This window comes from Felis catus, chromosome B3 (genome assembly GCF_018350175.1).
Source record: "Felis catus isolate Fca126 chromosome B3, F.catus_Fca126_mat1.0, whole genome shotgun sequence".
In the NCBI taxonomy this organism is placed as follows: domain Eukaryota; kingdom Metazoa; phylum Chordata; class Mammalia; order Carnivora; family Felidae; genus Felis; species Felis catus.
The window spans coordinates 134,197,486-134,218,247 of NC_058373.1; the positions used below are offsets into that span (position 1 = coordinate 134,197,486).

At 41.6% G+C, this 20,762-nt stretch overlaps 1 protein-coding gene across 1 annotated transcript in view; it reads right to left on the minus strand.

The window, feature by feature from the left end:
• The window catches only part of RPS6KA5 (ribosomal protein S6 kinase A5), a 177,556-nt gene extending 169,959 nt beyond the window's left edge, over positions 1 to 7,597 (minus strand). Inside the window, 1 exon segment of the mRNA XM_003987915.6 lies at positions 7,313 to 7,597. Coding sequence (XP_003987964.2) covers positions 7,313 to 7,412 — 100 coding nt within the window. The 5' untranslated portion in view covers positions 7,413 to 7,597.
• Between the last annotated feature and the right edge of the window lie 13,165 nt (positions 7,598 to 20,762).

Sequence of the window (20,762 nt, forward strand, 5' to 3'; positions counted from 1 at the left end):
TGTCAGGAACACACTGGTTATAAAAAGAAGCACACCTACACAAAAACTTGAGTGTGAAATAAAGTAACTGCAATACCAAGTACTGTACTAAAAATTGGGAATTTTACCTCCCTATTCTGTCTGCAGTCACAGGGGAGAATGCCTACTGAATGTTAAAAAAAAAAAAAAAAAAAAAGTGAGATCATCAGCTCACTCAATACTTTAGGAAGGTATTAAGCCCAGAGAGCTCACTTGATTTTTGGAGGAACAACTATAGCTGAACCCAAAGGGACATTGCTAGGGACAAACATAATGAGGGCAAGATTCTATTTCAGACCCTATTCATCTGCCTTCACAAACCAGAGGAATGTAGGAGTGCTCACACCTTGGAGGTGCATAAAGAGATCTGTAAATCATTATGGGAGCTCAAAGGAAATAACTGTGACAACCCCTCCCTCCCACTGCATTCTGGGACTGACATCTCTCCATGGTGGATTTAATTGTGAAGTTTCAATCAACACATGATGTTATTATGTTAGATTTTTCCCGAGGGGTTTTCACCAAGCATCAGCTTCTTTTTCACAGGAAGAATTCAATCCTGCCCACCAAACCACTTATGTCTCCAGGAAGCTGAGGTTTCAAGATTCTTTCTTGCTCTGGAGTAGAAGATTAATGTTGGGTCTGATACGACAGGAGACTTGCCACCGGAGAAGGCTTTTCTGCCCAAGATATACTTGAATCCCTCTTGACTTAAGGACTGAGGACCAAGTGAGATTTATCCCAGGAATGCAGGATTGGCTTAACACCTCCGAATTAATGTAATATACCACACCAATAAAACAAAAAACAAACACCACATGATCATTTGCATAGGTGCAGAATAAGCATCTCACAAAATCCAATGCCTTTTCATGATCAAAAAACAAAAAAACAAACAAAAAAAACCATCCAAATAGACTAAGAAAAGAAGGGAACTTCCTCAACTTCATACAGGGCATCTATGAAAAACCTGTGGCTGACCTCATACATAATGGTGAAAGATGGTAAAAAACTAAATCTTCCCCTCTAAGATCAGGAACAAGACAAGGATGTGTACTCTCACCAATTCTACTGAACATATCATACTAAAGGTTCTAGCCTGGGCAATTAAGCAAATAATAATAATAATAATAATAATAATAATAATAATAATAAAAGGCATGTACATTGAAAAGGAAGAAGTAAAACCATCTCTACTTGCAGATGACACGATCTTATAGGTAGAAAATCCTAAGACATCCACTAAAAAACTATTAGAACTAATACACTAGTTCAATTGCAGGATCCAAGATCAATATACAGAAATAAATTATATCTCTACATACTTACAATGAACAGAAATTGAAATAAGTAAGAAAACAATTCCTTTTACAGTAACGTCAAAAAGAATAAAATATTTAGGAACAAAGTTAACGAAAATATACAAACTTATACTCTGAAAACTACAAAATGTCGTTAAAAGAAATGAAAGGAGATCTAAATAAATGGAAAAACCTTCCATGTTCATGGATCAGAAGACTTACTATGCTAAGATGGAAATACTCCTAAAACTGACCTATAGGCTCAATGTGATCTCTAACAGAATGCCAGTGGACGACTTTGCAAAATTTGACAGGCTAATCCTAAAATTCATACGGTTCTTCATGGGACCCAGAACAGCTAAAACCATTTGGAAAAAGAAAAACAAGATTGGAGGACTCACACTTCCCAAGACCAAAACTCACTAAAAAGTTACAATAGTCAGCACAATGTGGTACTGGCATAAGGAAAGAGAGTCTAGAAATAAATCCATACATCTATGGTCAATTGATTTTCCACAAGGGTGGAAAGACAATAAAATGGGAAAGAATAGTCTTTCAACAAATGGATCAAAAACCCAAATACAACAGCTAAGACCATAAAACTCTTAGAAGAAAATAGGTATAAATCTTCTTGAACATTGGATTAGTCAATGGTTTCTTAGATACAATACCAAAAGCACAAGAAACAAAAAAGATAAATTGGACTTCACCAAAATTAAAGGCTTTTGTGCCTAGAAGGATGCCATCAAAAATAAAAACAAAATGACAACCCACTTCATGGGAGAACATATCTGGTAAGAGACTTGTATTAAGAATACATAAAGATTCACATTTCAATAATAAAGAGACAAATTAACCAATTAAAAAATGGGCAAAGGATCTGAAGAGACATTTCTCTCAACATATGCAACTGGCCCACCATCACATGAAAAGATGGTTAACATTATTAACCATTAGGGAAACACAAATCCAAACCACTGTGAGATACCACCTCTTACTAGGATGGCCACAAGCAAAATGATAATCACAAGTGTTAACAAGGATGTTAACTGGAGCCCTGTACATTGCTACTGGGACCACAAAGTGGTAAAGCCACTTTGGAAAACACAAAGTTAAACACAGACCTACCATGGGATCCAGTAATTTTACTCTTGGAATGTACACAAAAGAAACAAAAACATAGATCCACACACAAAAAGTTGTACACAAATGTACATAGCACCATTATGCACAATAGCCAAAAGGTGAAAACAACCCAAATGTCAGTCAACTAATGAACAGATAAACAAAATATGGCACATCCATATAATGGAATGGTATCTGTCAATTAAAAAAAATAAAGGGCAGATACATGCTGTAACATGGATGAATCTTGAAAACACTACATTCAGTGAAAGAAGCCAGCAATTAAAGGCTACGTATTGTAAAAATCTATTACATGAACTGTCCTAGGCAAATGTACAGAGGCAGAAAGTAGAATTAGCAGTTGCCTAGGGTTGGGAATGGGTGGTGAAAATGCGGAGTGGCTGATAAAAATGGGCAAGATGTTTCTTTTCAGGGCGATGGAAATGTTCTAAAATTAGATTGTGATGATGGTTGCAGAACTCTATAAATATACTAAAATTCACTAAATTGTACAATTAAAACAAGTGTATTTTATGGTATGTAAGTTATATTTCAAAAACTCTGTTTAATAAATACTGCTGCCTCCACCTTGTTCTTTTTCTCCAATTGCTTGTTCTGGGGAAGCCAGCTGTCATATCATAAGGACATTCAAATAGCAGTATGGAGAGGTCCCCATGGCAAGGAAGTGAGGCATCCTGCCAACATGAGAGAGAGATGCCTTAGAAGAGGACCCTACAGTCCCAGACAAGTCTTCAGGTGACTGCAGTCCTGGGCAACATCTTGACTACAATCTCATGAGAGATCTTGAGTCAGAACCATCAAGCTAAGCAACTCCCAGATCTCTGACTCACTGAAATCATGTTGTTTTAAGCCACTAAGTTTTGGGGTAATTTGTGACACGGCAATAGGTGACTAATATCCCTTCCTTGACCCTCTCTTTAGTGTTGGGCTCTCTCTCTTAATGCAGGACATCTGAAGAAATGTCTTCCCAGCAACCCTTCCTCTTCTAAGAGTTTGGTTTCACCCCCATCCACATGTTCAGTACAGTAGCTGTCATGTTAGTCAGTCATGATCCCATTCCCTGGCCTTCACTGAATGATCTGAAAGTGGGCATCTGACCAAAGCCAGGTCAATAAGGTCCTTCCTTGAAATTTTTATTCCTGAAACTGTGAAAAAGGCAGTATCTCTCCAATACCGACGGCTGTGAGATGTAAAACTTGGGGTCTGTCAGCAACAATGATCTTTCCTGTGTGGGAAAAGGTAGACAGCAATGGATAAGAAGGAAGCCTTCACATAAAAACAAGCAGCGATTTGGGGTGCCTGGGTGGCTCAGTCGGTTAAGTGTCCAACCTCAGCTCTGGTCATGGTCTCACAGTTTGTGAGTTTGAGCCCCGCATCCAGCTCTGTGCTGACAACTCAGAGCCTGGAGCCTGCTTCAGATTCTGTGTCTCCCTCGCTCTCTGCCCCTCCCCCACTCATCTCGCTGTCTCTCTCTCTTTCTCAAAAATAAATAAACATTTAAAAAAGCTTTTTTTCTAAGAAACAAGCAAATATTCAAGATGGAGGGAGTACAAACAACGTATGTCTCTGGCTCAAGGGATTTTTGACGCGACTCTGCCCTTCCAATGGCAAGACCATATCTATCTTGTAACCCCACCATCTAAACCAGCACTCAGGACGTAAGAGGTAATGAAATATTTATTGAATAAATGAGTGGGTAAAGTAATCCAATATCCTTCCAATAATCCCTCCCTCTTTTTTTGTTGTTGTTGCTGTTCGACAGAGAGATTTGATTATTTGAAGCCTAAAGGTCCTAACCTTTTCTTTGCTGCTTTTATACTCTGTATCTCCCTCTGTTGTTGTGATTATGACAATATATCCTAATTACTGGTCCACATGGTCTCCTCCCCTATCAGAGCACAAAACATTTGCTTATCATTTTTGGTATCACCAGTGCCATTTAGCCTAGAAAACAGAAAGTGACAAGAAATGCTTAACTGATTCAAGCAATCATTTACTCCATTCTTCAGTGTTTATAATTAATGCCATCAATTTATCAACCACTTAACATTTACAAGATACTGGGAAATACAATCAACTATTGGTTGTTGCTTGGTCCTGGATTCTCACCTACTCAACGAATTCATTCAACAAATATTTGAGTCCATACCATACACCAGGGGCTGAAAATGGACAAAGGACACGGTGTCTGCCCTCAAGAACCCTACAGTCTAGCACAGACAAGTAAATCCATTATTACAGCGCTGTGTGTTAAATGTTACTGAAGTGATACACGCAGGCTGCTAAGCGGTAGCAGGGATCATGGGGAGTTTCCACTCTACTTCAGAAGGCAAAATATACCCAGAAAAAGAGGAGAGCCAGCAATGTGACATAGGCTAAGCACCAAATAAGTGATTTATTTTCTTGGTTACATGGGACTAATTTGCACACTTTAAGAAAAGATACTATCATTAAATGATTTTCAGATTTACATGCAACCAACATCTTCGGAGTGTCTCACATGTGCCAAGCAAACTGCTTAGCACTTTTTCAGCAGGGTCTCATTCAATTCTCCCATTTCGTAGATGAGAGAAGTGAGTTCGAAAGAGTTGAAGTGACTTGCCCAAGCAAGTAAGCGGCAGAGCTAGGATTCAGAATTAAGTCTTCCGATCCCATGTCCACGTATACCAGGCCACTCAATCTACACAACTGGAACACCTCCCATGTCTACACAAGTGGAACGCTTTCCATGTGACTGTCACTGCCTTTTCATTCATTCTACAGCATACAACATGGTGCTGGACACGAATGGACAGTCACCAGCTGCTGACTTGATACGGCTATAATGCTTGTCCACGTTGTGAGGAGCAAAGGACCACATCAGATCAAATTACTTTGATGCCTATTATAGCATCATGTGCTGACAAGGATGCAGTTGGCTATAGATGAGCAAATCTTCAAAGTTATATTTTAACACTATTTTTGACCACTATATCCGGTCAGTTGTTCCAGTGTTCAGCAGTAAATCAAAATGACTGTTCATTTCCTTTGACAGTTAACAGTACTAATGAATTCAGGATAATCTCACCATCTATCAGAACAATTTCTAAAATGCAAACTTGAAGGTGATGATTCACGGGATTAGCAGAGAAGGAGAAGTAAAGCAGCACTCACTGTTTTCTATAAAACTAGCATTGTTTGCAAAACCCAGACACTGAGCAGTTGGTCGACTGCTAACAACAAATAGGTTGCTCTCTGGTCACTTAGCAAAAAGCTGCTTGTTGCACCATGGCCAACAGCTGAGGAGTGTATGTAGCTCTTGTGATACAGCACAATTCTACAGATATAAATCAGTGAATTGTTACATAAGATTTAAAAAAAAAAAAAAGAAAGAAGGAAAGAAATTCAAAATCTCCACACCAGAAAGCACCTGATACTGAGCCTGCTGGCACAAATCAGATTTTAATACTGAATAAATGTTTACTGAAAAAAAAAAAAAAAAACTGACTTCATGGCTCTTTCAAAACATAAGTTGTCTATTAAATTGAGAGAGAGAAAACAAACCAACCAAACCCACACAGGTTATGTTAGGAATTCAAAAAGATTCGGGGTAACTAGCTCAGGATACATAAGAAATTCACAATGACCAAAAAAAAAAAAAAAGTTCAAAAATGTTGAAATAAGTAAACATGCATTTGACATCCCTCTTCAATTAAGTCACCACACTGACACGCACTGGAATGCTAACCAGCAATCTCCTTAGAAATAACAAAAACTAAAAGAACAGGTGACAGATGTTAGCTTTACAGTCTGTTCAAAATGGTAACGAGGTGTACCAGGTATGCACCTGATATCTGCTGTATAAGCTCTGTATCTACATCTTTATATGCCAAAGAAACTGAATCATAACCCTTAATAAATGCTCACGAGAACATTTAATAGTAATAACGAGCTCGTTAAATGTATTAAAATGTATTGTCCAGAAATGAAAAAGTATCTCTAACACGAGACCGGGCTCCACAAATCTAAACCCAAACTGTCGTGATTAGTCAAAATAACCATTTTCCAAAACGAGCCACTCGGACCCACACAACGAATAAAGTAATCTCACAAGTATGAAGCTTGGGACAACTCAAGTGATCTCAAATGTTAGAACATTACAACGTGAGCGCTTAACCAGGCTGGTCAGTCGCTTCTACTTAGAGCTTTAAATTTACAGAACCTTCTTCGCAAGCGACCTTTGAAAGACTTCAAGGCCAAGTATAGTATTTCATGATAATTGCAAATAAAAGCACTCAGATCCTGAAAGCCCGCGATCCCTATCTACCTCACAAGACACTGGACTCGTGAAACACCCCGGGGAACAGCCACCCTTTACTCTGTACAGGACCCCGGGGCTTAGGGGATGGTTCCACAAACCCCCACCGGGACCACCTTTAGGGAAGGACAGGAGGGGAGGAGAAGCGACTCAGGCTCCCAAACACACCGTCGTTCACCCCACACTCAGGAAGGCACACCTTTCGCCCCGGACAGGATGCAGTGACAGATCTGTCACCTGTGAGGGAAGGGGGCGCGAAGACATCCTCAGAGATGAGTGCCAACAGGCAGCAGTCCGCCGCTCCGCCGGCCCCAACGCCCCGCGCCCGCCGCTCATTCCCGGGCTCGGGAAAACTTTCGGCCCGCGCCCCCCTCAGGGTCGCCCCCACCTTCAGGGACCCCGGGTTCCCGCCCCGCCCGCGAGGCCCCGCCCCGGGCCCGCCCCCCACGCCCACTGCCCGGCCCCGCGCCCCCGGCCCGTGCGGGCACCCGCGTGCCCTCAGGGCGCGCCCCCGCGCCGGGCCCGGCCGCCAGAGGGCGGGGTCGCTCACCCGTCCGCAGCTCGTGCTTGACAGTGAGGAGCTGCTCTCCCCCGGCGCCGCCGTCCCCGCTGGTCCCCGCGGCGCCACCGCCGCTGCCGCCCTCCTCCATCTTCTCCCTTTTCCGATCCCGCGGGGTCCTACGCGGGAACCCGGGAGACAACGGACGCCCGGCCCCTCACGGCTCGCGCTGCAGCTCCGGGAGCCGGGATGCGGCGGCTCCAGAACTCGGACGCAGCGACGAGTCTCTTTCCCGCTCTGGCCGCACGGCTCGCTCCTCCGCCTCCTCCCCCTTCGGCGGGCACCGCTAGTACCGCGCAACCAAACCGCCCCCTGCACCGCCGCCTCCTCCTCCTGGCCGCTCCGCCCACAGTCAGCAAGGTAGAGAAGCCATTCTAGCCGCCACCGCTTATTGGGCACAGGGCGCGCGCATCTGTGAACGCCGGCTCCCATTGGGCAATCCTCTCTGATGCTTCGGGGGCCGCCCCGCCCAGCTCCTCGAATTGTTGTTGCTTGGCGGGGAGGCAGGAGAGGGAGAAACGCGACCACTCTGATTGGTGAGACCTGAGGTCCTGCCCCGCCCATTTCCGCTGTTGCGCACGCGCAGTCAGGACCTTCCCTTCCCTCACCTCCCCAGAACTGTCACACCCCTTATTCCCCAGCTTCGATCTGTTAGTAAACAGTGTCTAGTAGTCAGGAGGCGCTTGGAGTCTGTGATTGGCTATTGCTGAAAGAGGCGGGGAGGGCTGATTGGAACGTTTGGTCCGCCAATCACAATGGACAGAGGAGGGGCCTAGAGGGAAGAGCTTCTCACACACGTGTTTGCGGATACACCTGAGGGGTCCAGCCCCGATCCACGGACGTGTGCCCAGCTGAAAGACAGCGTGTCTTAAAAAAGATGTTACTTGCCTTAGTGTGCCCTGTACAAGTTAAGTGGAATTTGTGCGTAAATGCAGGTAGTTATTAGACACTGCAAAAATTCACAATCCCAGCTCTCTCGGTGAGGACTTTTGCAAAGGATAGACATTCCCATTTTGTACAAGATACTCCAAGTCATCAAAAGGATACAGAGATTAATAAAACAGAATACAATACCTTCCCCTAAGCAGCTTTCAATAGAGCGTGAGAAACAATCCGTATATACACAGGAAATATAAAGCAGAGTGAAACAAAACAGTGGTACAAACTGTTAGAGAATTGCACAGATGGCAATAAATATTCTCAGTAGGGGAGCAGGGAAAGCTCTTAGGGCAAGAAGGAATTTGAGATAACCAACTTAAAGGATGGGTTAGATAGAAATACCAGCAGCAGACATTTCATGCAGAAATGAGCTGTGACGTTCAGCCTGGAAGTAGAGAAGGCAAGGGTGGGTTAAGTGATTGATAAGACTGGGTGGAAGTATGACCTAAGAGAAACAGCTAAAAAAGGTAAGGTGCTTAAGGACAGTGGAGAACCTTGACTACCATCCTAAGCAGTGCGGATTTCGTACTGCACTGTAGTCCAGGCTGGGGAGTCTCAAAGAGTAGTTATAATACCAAAGCTGTTCTCTTGGAAGTTAGCTTCAGTTACAGTGAGAAGGATGGACTGGAGAAAAAGAAAAATAACAGGGCAAGAATACTGTGGCAAAGATAGAACCGTTAACCTAAAAAAAAATAAAATAAAATAGCCATTTATTTTACCAGCAAAATGGGTTTATTTAGGAATATCAGAGAATTGCAACTTGAGAGGTGCAAGCTATGGAAAAATCATAGACAAGTCCAATAAACAAAGGAGAGGAATTTTTTTTTAGTGGAAAAGGAGGAAGTTGGCAGGGGTTGTTTTGAAGGAAAGTCCATTGGAGAAAAGCAAGAGTTCAGGGTAATGATGGGTTCTCATTGGCTGAGTTGTAGAGACAGTCAATTTCTTATCAGAGATACAATGTACATCTTTTCCTAGCAGATCCTGTAATTGACCATTATTTCCTCTTGACTATTCACTTATTGGAGTCTGTAATTGCCAATTTCTTCCTGTATTTGCTGTGGAGTGGTAGGCTCCCCTTTAGTGAGGTTTCCCTTGTTTGATTTTCACAGAATTTATGGGGCCTAATTTCTGGCAGTGGACCTGAGAATAGGAAAAGGGGAGGATTAAAGATGGCCTCTTGGATGTAACTCACATAGAAGTGACTTTTTAAACTGAGCATGGATTAGATCTGAGGTTAGCAAACGTTTTCTGTAAAGGGCCAAGTGGTCTCTTTCACAACTACTCAACTTTGCTATTGCAGTGTGAAAGAAGCCATAGACAATAAGTCAACTAATGGGTATGGCTATGTTCCAATAAAGCTGTATTTAAGGACGTTGCAATTAAATTTCACATAATTTTCATGTGACACAATATACTCTTCTTCTTTTAATTCTTTTCAACAATTTAAAATATAAAAACCATTTTTAGCTCTTGGGCTGTAAAAAGCAGTCAGTAAACTAGATTTGGCCTGCAGGCCATAGTTTGCAGACTCCTGGATTAGACTGTCAGGGAAGAGAAAGCGGAGAAGCTTTGACAGCCCATTCAGGTTGCCTCAGCAACCTGGGCTTACCTGCCTGGAACATTTATCCCACTAAACCATGACTGCCTACTTACTTGCCTTTCTCCTCCACAAGTAGTGTGCTAGCTGGAGCCAGGGAATGACTGTGTGTAATTGTTCATTTGTTCACTCAACAACTTTTACGCCAATTATATAGCAAGTAGTGTGATAGATGCTGGAAACAGTGGAAGCAAAACAGATGTAATCCTTCTTGCTCTCATAGAGCCTACAGTTTAGAAAAGGAAATAAATATTAAATAATCACATAACAAAAGGCAAAATTTCCATTGTGATCATGCTATAAAGGAAAATTATAGGCTGTTACAATAAAATATATCAACCAAATTTAGGCTGGAGGAGCTCGAAGGCCTTAATAAGGAAGTATTATTTTAGCTGATTCTTTAAAGATGAGTAGGTTTTAACCAGGATGTGGCAGAAACTGGCCTGGTGCTCACCAATCTCATTTCCTCTTCCTGGACACACAGGAAAACTACTTTTTTTCCCCTTTGTAGTTAGACTCAGGTCATGTGACTGTGATCTGGCCAACAGGGTGTGGGCAAACATGATATGTGCCATTTCCAGGCCTGGCCAGAGACCCCCTACATAATCACCTACACTTTCTTCTCTTTCCACAGCAACTACAAAGGCTAACTTTCGAATATGGGGTGCCACAATTTATAAGAACCCTGAACCCTTGAGTCTCCACTTGAAGAAGAGCCTCCCTGACCTACATACAAAGTGATGTAAGCAATAAATAAATCTTAGGCGTAAGCTACCAAGATCTTGGGGTTGTTTGCTACCAAAGCAAAATCTAGTCTACCCTGACTATTTCACAAGTGAATTGTTGGCGGGGTGGGAGGAAATTTTAGGAAGATACAGATGCCAAGTCCTGAGGCAGGTGAAGAGTCTATGTATGTTAGGGATTGAGAGAAAGCTGGTGGGGCCCGAACACAGTGAGCAAGAGATTAGTTAATAGAGGGAGACGGAGACCCAATCACGAAGTATGTGGTAAGCCTTATTAATATTTTTGGAGTTTTTCCTGTGTGAAGTCCAAAGCAATGGAAGGAATATAAACAGGAGAACGATATAATGGAATATTATTTCCAAAAGGTCACTGTGGTTAGTGTTTGTAGCCTGGGCTGAAGGAAGCAAAAGGGGATACAGAAAGACCAGTTGGGAAGTTATCACTATCGTATAGGCAGAAGATGACAGTGGGTGCAGGAGATATAGTACGAAATGGAATGTTTCTGGATATGTATTTTGGATTTCATAAAGGATTGGACTTGTTGGGTGAGGGAAATGGGGTACCTGAAATGACACCAAAGTTTTTAACATGAGCAACTAGGTGGATGGGAGGGGATGATGGTATCATTTAATGGGAGTGGTGAGTTAAAGGAAGAACACATACCAGAGTGAAGATCAAAAGTTTTATTTTGAGACATCCAAGTCCAATATTAGGTAGCTATGTGGATATATGAGCCTGGAGCTCTGCAGAGAGTTCTAGGATAGAGATATAAATTTGGGAACCACTGGCAGATAGATGGTATTTGAGGTCAGAGGTACGAATCAGATCACCTGGGGCAAAAATGTGCAGAAGGAAGAAACGATGAGCCCAGGACTGATGTCTAAGGAATTTCAACATTGAGATGTTGGAATGAGAAGGTAGAGCTGGAGGTGTAGAAGGAAAACCCATAGCTTCTTGGGAGCCAAAGTGTTTCGAGAAGGAGGGAACGGTCAGCTGAGTCACATGCCCTAAGAGGTCATATAAGATGAGGTCTGGAAAGATCCCATGAATTTGTCAACTTGGGTGCCATTGGTGACAATATCCAGGGTGGTTTTGGTAGAGCAAATGGGAGGTGAAGGGGTAGAAACAGCATGTGTGGGCCTATTTTTCAAGGAGTTTGACCCTGAAGGAAAATAGAGAAGAGAAAGCCCTAGCTGGAGGGACCCAGGGAGGTTTTCTTGTTTTGTTTTTTACTTTTTATTTTCAAAAAATTCTTAAATTGCAAAAGAGTTGCAAAAACAGTGCAGAGTTTCCACATACCCTTCACTCAGCTTCCTCTAATGTTAATATGTGACATACCATAGTTCAATCATTAACACTGAGAAATTAACATTGGTACAACATTACTAAATTACAGACTCTACAGATTTCACCACTTTTTCCATAAAAATGATTTAATTTTTTTTAATGGTTAAAAAAGAAGAGTATACCATGACACATAAAAATTATGTGAAATATAAATTTCAATGTCCATAAATAAAGTTTTATTGGAACACAACCATGTCCTTTCTCTGTGCCAGTATCCAATTCAGGATCCTACATTATATGTAGTTGTCCTGGCTCCTTAGTTTCCTCCAGTCTGCAGCAGTTTCTTAGTTTTCCCTTGACTTTAATGGCCTCAACTCTTTTGAAAAGCTCTGGTCAAGTATTTTGAAGAATGCCCTTCAACTTGGGTTTGTCTGATGTTTTATTATGATTCAATTGAAGTTATGCATCTTTTGGCAAGAGTAACACAGACGTGATGTGCTCTTTGTCAATTCTCCATATCAGAGGTACAAGAAGTTTATATTCTTATTACTTTTGGTGTTAACCTTGAACACTTGGTTAAGGTGGCACTTGCCAGATCTCTCTACTCTAACGGTGTTATTTTTTCTATTGTAATTAATAAGTATCGGGAGAATGTGTGAGGTACTTGTAGACTATGCAAATACCTGGTTTCTCCTTAAACTTTCGCCCACTAATTTTAGCATCCATTGGTGGGTCTTGCCTATTGCAGTTATGACTGTGATAGTCTAATGGGAATTTTCTATTTGACTGTCTTTTAAGATAAGAAATACTGGAACATGTTTGAATGGTTATGAGATAGGTGGATGGGGCAGAGGTAGGAGAACCAATGAAGAGAATCTCTGAAAAAGTGAGTGGGGCTGGGAACCTGAGCTCACTGAGAGGTTTGCCTTTGAGAGTAGGAGGTCCTTCATTGTGAAACCTAGTCCTTCATTGTGGCTGGGCAGAGGGAGGAGGGACTGGAAGCAGGCATGGATTAGCTTGTGGGCTTGGGGCTCTCTTGGGCATCCATCTCAGTATCCCTGGCACCTAGAATGGGGCTTGAACTTTGGGATGTTTTTTAAAGGTCCCCAAGGGATTGTGAGGTAGAACCAGTTTTGTAATGTACAACCATTAGAGTAGAGGAAGATAAATAAGGACATGCTGGAATTTTGAAACAACAACAACTTCTCATAGGCGATAATGATGCTAGGTATGGTAGAAAGAAAAATTATACATCAGTGGCTGAAAACACCAAAAAAAAAAAAAAAGTGTGGGAGGGGCTTAATTAACGAGACAGTGATATGAGAAGATGGCTTAAAATCCACGGAGGAAGTTGTTGAAGGCATGTGAGACAATGGTTGATGGGCTGGATGTAGCTGCTGGAATTAAGCAAAATATCCCTGTTCCTTCTGGCCTTGAGAGATGAGCAAGTAGCCAGGGCAAGTCTGTCTGGGAAAGGGAAGGTGTCATGGTTCTGCTAAGGCCCAGAAGCGTAATAGAGAAAAAGCTTGAAAATATGTTTGTTCCCCTTAGAAACTGCCTTTCACAAGGCTTGCTGGCTCCTGGCACCAGAACGAGGGCACCCAAAGGTGTGCACACCACCCCTTTATCTTGCGGGCCTGTGTCTATGGCACCATGCTGTGGCTTCACTTATCCTTAGCATGAGTGGAAGGGTGGAAGCAAAGTGGAGGGGGACCTCATTTGGTGTGAGCCATTAGGGCTCAATGATCTCATTTTTCCTGCAGTGTGAGAGGGAAGCTCCTCACCTTTGGATTTATAAGATTTAGAGAACACCAGAGGCTTACCACATCTTGACCCCCTCTAACTGACTCTATCAAAACACTCAGGTAAACGCTCAGAGAAGAAAGAACTTCTTTCGAAAAGTCAAAAGTGACGTTGTCAACATCTTTCACCTGGTCAGAACCTCCTCTGTGTGATATAGATGCAGCAAATTTAAGCGAGTCACTGCAGGATACAGAGACCAACAGTTAGGGGGTGTAAGGTTCATACTCTCTGAAGACACCTATCCACTGCTAAAGCTGACATGTGGCCACTGTTCTCAAAAAGGATGTTGGGAAGGCACACACACCTTGAGTCCACAAAACGGGAAGGAAGTTCTGTAAGGGGACGGAAGCATTAAGGCAATTTCACACTCTCCCTTCTGGTATCCCAGATAAGTACCTACAAGCTTAGAAATCCTTGAGTGTGGCAGATGCGGAGTGCTGGGCTGAGTTGGAGTATCTGGTCTGAGCTCTGGCAGCGTGGAACTGTGCCAACTAGTGCACAGTGGGAGAGAGGCATGCACATCACATACAGATCCAGTGGAAGATAGTAAAGATATTTCTACCTCCGACCTCCCCAGACCCCACACACACACACCAAATCTGCTGGAAGCAACGAAAAACAAAACAAAGCAAAAACACAGAAAAAGCCCCGTTTTTAATGAAACAAGGAAACGCTCAAAACCTCAAACCACAAACCATGAAGTTTGCCTGCCAAATACTGTAAAATCTGCACTGAAATTGTTAAAATGCTGAGAGCCAATATACGCTGTCTCCAGCCTTGAGCAGGAAACACCTTTTCTTAGATGTTAGTGTCACAGTCCCAAGGGACCAAATCATTGATCCTTGAATGAGAGTGGGGTTTCTCAAAGGCAAGGGGGCCTTGCATTACTTGGGGAACAGGAAATAAGTTTAGGTGGTGCACGGACAGTCATTTGATTATATCGAATAACATAATGAAAAAGCTATTTTGAGTTCTCTTCCACTTGTGATTACATCAGGAAGAAAGTCTTGGCTTGGGGCCAATGGTCTTCAACTTATTTCTAATTTGTAATGATGCCTCTTTCTAACCAGGAATATGCAGCCCTCAGACTCAGCTTCCAGCAGACAACTGTGTCTAGGTAGAACATACTATCATTGTTCTGTTTCAGCATTTGCCTTAATAGTTACTTCCTATTTATCACAAATGATACTGGCTTTTCATTTCTGATAGTGATATGCCTCCTCTTTAAATAAGTAATAATTGGGAATTGATTCAAAGAAGAACATTGATTATAATAGAGGTGATATTCAGATGAAGCAAAAATTGTAGAAGTGGCGTCCGAATAACTGAAATTTAGACTTGAGTAACGAGATCCGAGGACTTCACAGGAGAAATAGTGTTCTTGCAAAGGACCAGGATGATAGCAGGGAGGGCCAATGCCAAGGAGAAGTCAGGTGGATGCTCATTTTTTTCTGTGACCTGGCCTCTATGCCAAGGGAGTCTCCCGGAGATGAGAGAGTAAGGGATGGAGAGGTGACTGCTAGATTGTAATCCAGAGGGCTTTATCCCAAAAGAGGCTTGCTGGAGACCTCAGTAACCCCCTCAGTGCCCAAACCTGAGAATCTAAGAGACATTCTCTCATAGAGAAGAAATTGACAGATTTGGAAACACACCAAAGAAAGCTGCCAAGTGCCTCAACATTCTTCTTCCACCCCTCCCATGTTATTCTTTAACAAAGAATGCCCTATCTCACTGGGAAAAATTACAAAATAATATTATAAAAATTACAAAATTACAGGAAAAAATCTCAAAGAGGACGTTCAGGGGTACAAATAAAGAATTATATAGCAATAAAAGACAATGAAACCAAGTGGCAAAGCTCAAGAAAGGAAAGAGAGGAAAGCAACTTTAGAACCAGCCAAAAACTGGGGGACCTGGGGGCCTAGTCGGTTAAGCATCTGACTTTGACTTAGGTCATGATCTCACATTTCATGAGTTCGATCCCCACATCAGGCTCTGTGCTGATGGTGCGGGGCCTGCTTGGGATTTTTTCTCTCCCTCTCTCTCTGTCCCTCCCCTGCTTGCTCTCCTTCTCAAAATAAATAAATAAACATTAAAAAATATTTTAAAAACAGAATCAGCCAAAAATAGAATGGACACCAGTAAAAACATAATGGAACAATATGGAAAACAACATTAAAAATTATAAAATGTGATAGTTATGGAAAAAAAGCAATGGAGATCCAGTATATGAGTAATTGGCATGCCTGAAGAAATGCCCAGAACAAACAGAACAACAGAAGGAACTTAATTGGAATGAAGATTGAGTCAGCAGGTAGAAAGCACACACTGTCAAGGTAAAATTTGTTCAGAGTCATCAATAATAAAATATAGCAGATAAAAATAAGCAAAAGCCACACCTAATATTAAATGACAATAAAGCAAGGTCTACAAACGTTAGGAGCATGATGGTATGATTCATAAATTTTATATTCTGCCAAGTTGTCCATTAAGCATAAAGGCTATTCCCAGTCTTTCTCGAACATGAGACTCAGGGTTTCCACATTCTTGAAAAAAGTCTTTTATACTGAAATCCAGTCAGCTTTTGGATGAACCCAAGTAAATCAAGAGAAGAATTAAGGATTTTTTCAAAAATACTGAAGATCAGTTTTGAACATTTTAAATACAGAATTAAGACGAAACAGCCATGGAATTTATTGTTGAAGAACAAAATGTAAACGCTATAGAAGTAATTACATACCTAACAAAAATGAGGGGAAAGTCGCAGCAGAAGGACTGGAAGGATGTACATGTACTCATGTTTAATGGCAAGGAAATAATCACTCTAAGAAAATGCATGGACTGCAGCTTTTTTAGGCAAGCAGGATTCTAACTTCTTGATGATTTTTATATTCAGTTTTTCTTATCTTTAAAGGGGATATTATAAAATTCTTGTGGTATCGAAACATTTAATTCAAGTTCAACAGCTTTTATTTTACTTCCATTTCTTTTTCTGTTAGATTAATTTTTTAATATTTTTTCAATGTTTATTCATTTTTGAGAGAGAGAGAGAGTGCATGAGCGGCAGATGTGGGCAGAGAGAGAGGGAGAATCTGAAGCAGGCTCCAGGCTCTGAGCTGTCAGCACAGAACCCAATGCGGGGCTTGAACCCACAAACCAGGAGATCATGACCTGAGCTGAAGGTGGATGCTTAACCGACTGAGCCAGCCAGGTGCCCCTAGATTAATTTTAATCATTTTACTTAAAAGTAATCTGCAGGGGTGCCTGGCTGGCTCAGTCGGTGGAGCATGCAACTCTTGATCTCAGGGTTGTGGGTTTGAGCCCTGCATTGGGTGTAGAGATTACTTCAAAATAAAATATTTTCAAAAAAAAAAAAAAAAAAAAGTAACTTGCAAAGTAAAATCCCGCTGTTGTCTATCAATCTGGCTGCTCTGGTTCTATGCACAAGGACCTGTTGAGATGATCATTCCAAATGTCATTTCTGGTGAGATTTAGGGTGCATTTTTTTGAAACTTCCTCTTTGAACTGTTCTATGTTATTTTTTATCATAAAACACATCAAATATAAAAATAACAGCTATTTTCTGGGGAGTGTGGTAGAACAATAAAATGGCCCTGTGGTCTTTGTCCTTGGGTGTTCCTCCTGGGATTATGTCATGTTAGACAGCAAAAGGATTTTACCGATGTCATTAAAGTTACTAATTAGTTGACTTTAAGATTAGGATGATCTGTGTGAGTCCAACCTAATCATATGAGCACTTGAAAAGCTGAGAGTTTTCTCCAGCTGGTAGCAGAAGTCACAGAGATTTGAAGCATGCAAAGACTTCCATGCAAGAGAGATATCCCAATGTTGGCTTTAAAATAGAGGGCACCATACGGAAAGGCCCTGAGAGCAGCCACAAGGAGCTATAGCAACCCTCTGCCAAAAACCAACAAGAAAACAAGACCCTCAGCCCTACTCCTGCAAGGACCTAAATTCTACCCTAAGTGAATAGGAAGGAGATTCTTTCCCAGAGCCCCCAGCTAGGAAACCCACCTGGCCTGCACCTCAGTTTCAAGTTTATGAGACCTTAAGCAGGTAACCTGTTTGATCTGGCAAGTTCTGACCTACAGAACTGTGAAATACTAAATGGATGTTGTGTTAAGCTGCTCAAGTTTGCAGTCAGTTGCCACCCAGGAATAAAAACTAACAAAACTAAAGAAGGTAGTAGACATGTTTTGCTCCGTGCCAGACTTACAGAATCACAATCATCATCATCAACCTCATCATCCTGCCCATGCCATCCTCACCCTGTTGCACATCCTCGTTACTTTATCTGCAGAGCTCAGAACGTTTCCTGAAGCCCCCACAGATGCTGTGAGAAAATGGGGACTGTTTTATGTGACAGCTGGAAGACTCTAGTTTGGGATGGGATGTTCATGGAGACTTTGAGTCAGATTATGCCTTTTGTACTAGTTGACTTTTTAAACCAACCAACCAACCAACCAACCAACCAACCAACCAACCAACCAAGCAAAGGTTTTAAATGAATAAGTAGACAAGATGGGGCCAGAGAACTAGAGACGAAGGAGAGAGGGAGGCAATGGGTGGGGAGTGGGTAGGAAAGCAACATGGTGGGGGGCTGAGGAGACAAACATAGTGAAAATATCTCTGCCCCGCCTCATCTTTTTCTTGGTCCTCAGAAATAATCATTTTTATCTCTTTCTGATATTTCTTCTGGTGGCACCTCTATACCTTTAAGTAATTTGCTCTTATCACTATTGATTGTTTTATGCCTCCTGTATTTTCGTCCTTACATGATAAATGAGGATTGAACACATTGTCACCCACACCCACTCCCCTCTTTATATAGGTACATAACTTTGTTTTTCTATAGGTTTTCTGTGTTACATTAATGTACCTTTATTTCTTATTCCATCAACTAAGGGTAGTTATCTCCTGACTGCTCAGAAAAAAGGATGAAGGTAACAGCATCTCTACACTTCTCTTTCATGTCTACCTCCAAATCTCTGCCATATACAATTTGAAGGATAAGAATATTTGCATTCTCTTCTTGGTAACTAATTCTCCCACAGACTTATCATAAAACATGAATAGCATTTAAACAGCATTTACATTGTTGTGACTCTATAAATACTGTTTTCTGAAGAGGCAAAATGTTTATGAAGATTGTTCTTTTTGTGGTACAACGTTTTTTCCTCTTGGGTTTTCTATTTGTCTTTCTTTTATCTTGTTGCATTTTTCTTTATTACTGCTCTTTTTTCCCCCAGCTTCTTCAACCAGTCAGGTATTCTGTTGAGTTTTTAAGCCCCCCCCCCCCCCGAGGCCCACCATCTTCATGCAGTGCTCACATGATGGGATTTCCCTTAATGGCTTTTCTGGGTCAAGTCTAGATTTTCCAAGATAATATCTTCTTACTTCTTAGATTATGTTTTTGTTTTGCTGTAGCATATTTTCAAGTATCCTCCGAAGAAATGGTGTGTGAGAGGTTAATTTTCTGAGCCCTGTTTGTCCCAGAAGATCTTTATTCTGCACCCACAGTAGGCTGATAGTTTGAGTACAACGTCATAGATTGAAGAACATTTTCTTGCAGAATACTGAAGGCGTTACACTATTGCCTTCTAGTCTCCAGGGTTACCCATGAGAAATCTGTTTTATTTTCATTCCTTTATAGATGACCTTTTTTTTATACTGGAAGTTTTCCAACTGTTCCCTTTAACTTTGATGTTTAAAATCAGATTATGTGACTAAGTGGATTTTTGTTTCAAACTCTGTGTTTACCACTCAGTGGGCCCTTTCTGTCTAAAGATGTGTGGCATTCAGTGCTGGAAAATTCCCCTGTCGTATTTCTTTGGTACTGTCCTCCTCCTTGGTTGTCTTTGCTCTCTTTCTATCAATCTACTATTAATTGGATATTGGACATCCTGTATTTATTTTCCTTTCCTTTTCCTTACCTTTTTTTTTTAAATCTCTGTCTTTTGGTTCTACTTTCAGAGAGTACCATAATTTAACTCTCACACTTTCTATTGATTCTTTTATAACTATAACAGGCATATTTTTAATTTGTAAGAGCTCATCTTGTTTTTTCTTTGTCATAGCATTCTGTTCTTTTGTGGACGAAATAGCTTCATGAGTCTTTCTGAATATATTAACCAGAGGTTTTTTGTTCAGTTTGCTTTGATTTGGGTTCTCTTCTTAAAATAATTGATTGTTTCCTCCAAGATTCTTGTGTTTTCCTATTTTCTTTCATTCCCCCCCCCCGTTTTATTGAGAAATAATTGATGTACATCACTGTATAAGTTTAAGGCATACAGTGTGACAGTTCGATTTACATATACGTGAAATGATTGCCACAGCAGGTTCAGCTAACATCCAGTAGTTTCTCTCTTTCATTATAAAATCTTTTCCTGAAGTGTCTGGAGATTCTTCATTGTCCATTCTTAATTAAGAATGAAGCTCCATCGGGTGCCTGGGTGGCTCAGTCAGTTAAGCATCTGACTCGATCTCAGCTTAGGTCATGATCTCACAGGTTCCTGAGTTCAAGCCCCACATCAGGCCACACGCTGTGGGCCTGAGCTTGCTTGGAGTTCTCTCTCTCCCTCTCTCTCTCTGTCCCTCTCCACTTGCTCTCTCTCTCAGAATAAATAAATTAATTAAAAAAAGAAAAGAGTGAAGCTCCAAAAATCTGGTTAGTTCTGTGTGCCTGGGCTTGTAAAGGCTTCATGTAAATGCCCAGCAGTCCTACAATGTGCTGACTTTCTCCCTCCAGAGGTACTGAATTTTTTTTTTTTTTAAGAGTGGAATCTGGGGGCCCCTAGGTGGCTCAGTCAGTTAAGTGTCCAACTGGATATCAGCTCAGGTCTTTATCTCAGGGTCATTAGTTCAAGCCCCGTGTCAGGCTCTGTGCCGACAGCTCGGAGCCTGGAGCCCGCTTCAGATTCTGTGTCTCCCTCTCGCTCTGCCCCTCCCCCTCCCCAACTCACACGTGCACTCTCGCTCACTCTCTCTCTCTCTCAAAAATAAAATAAACATTAAAAAAAAGAGTGGAATCTGATAGTACCTTTCCTGGGT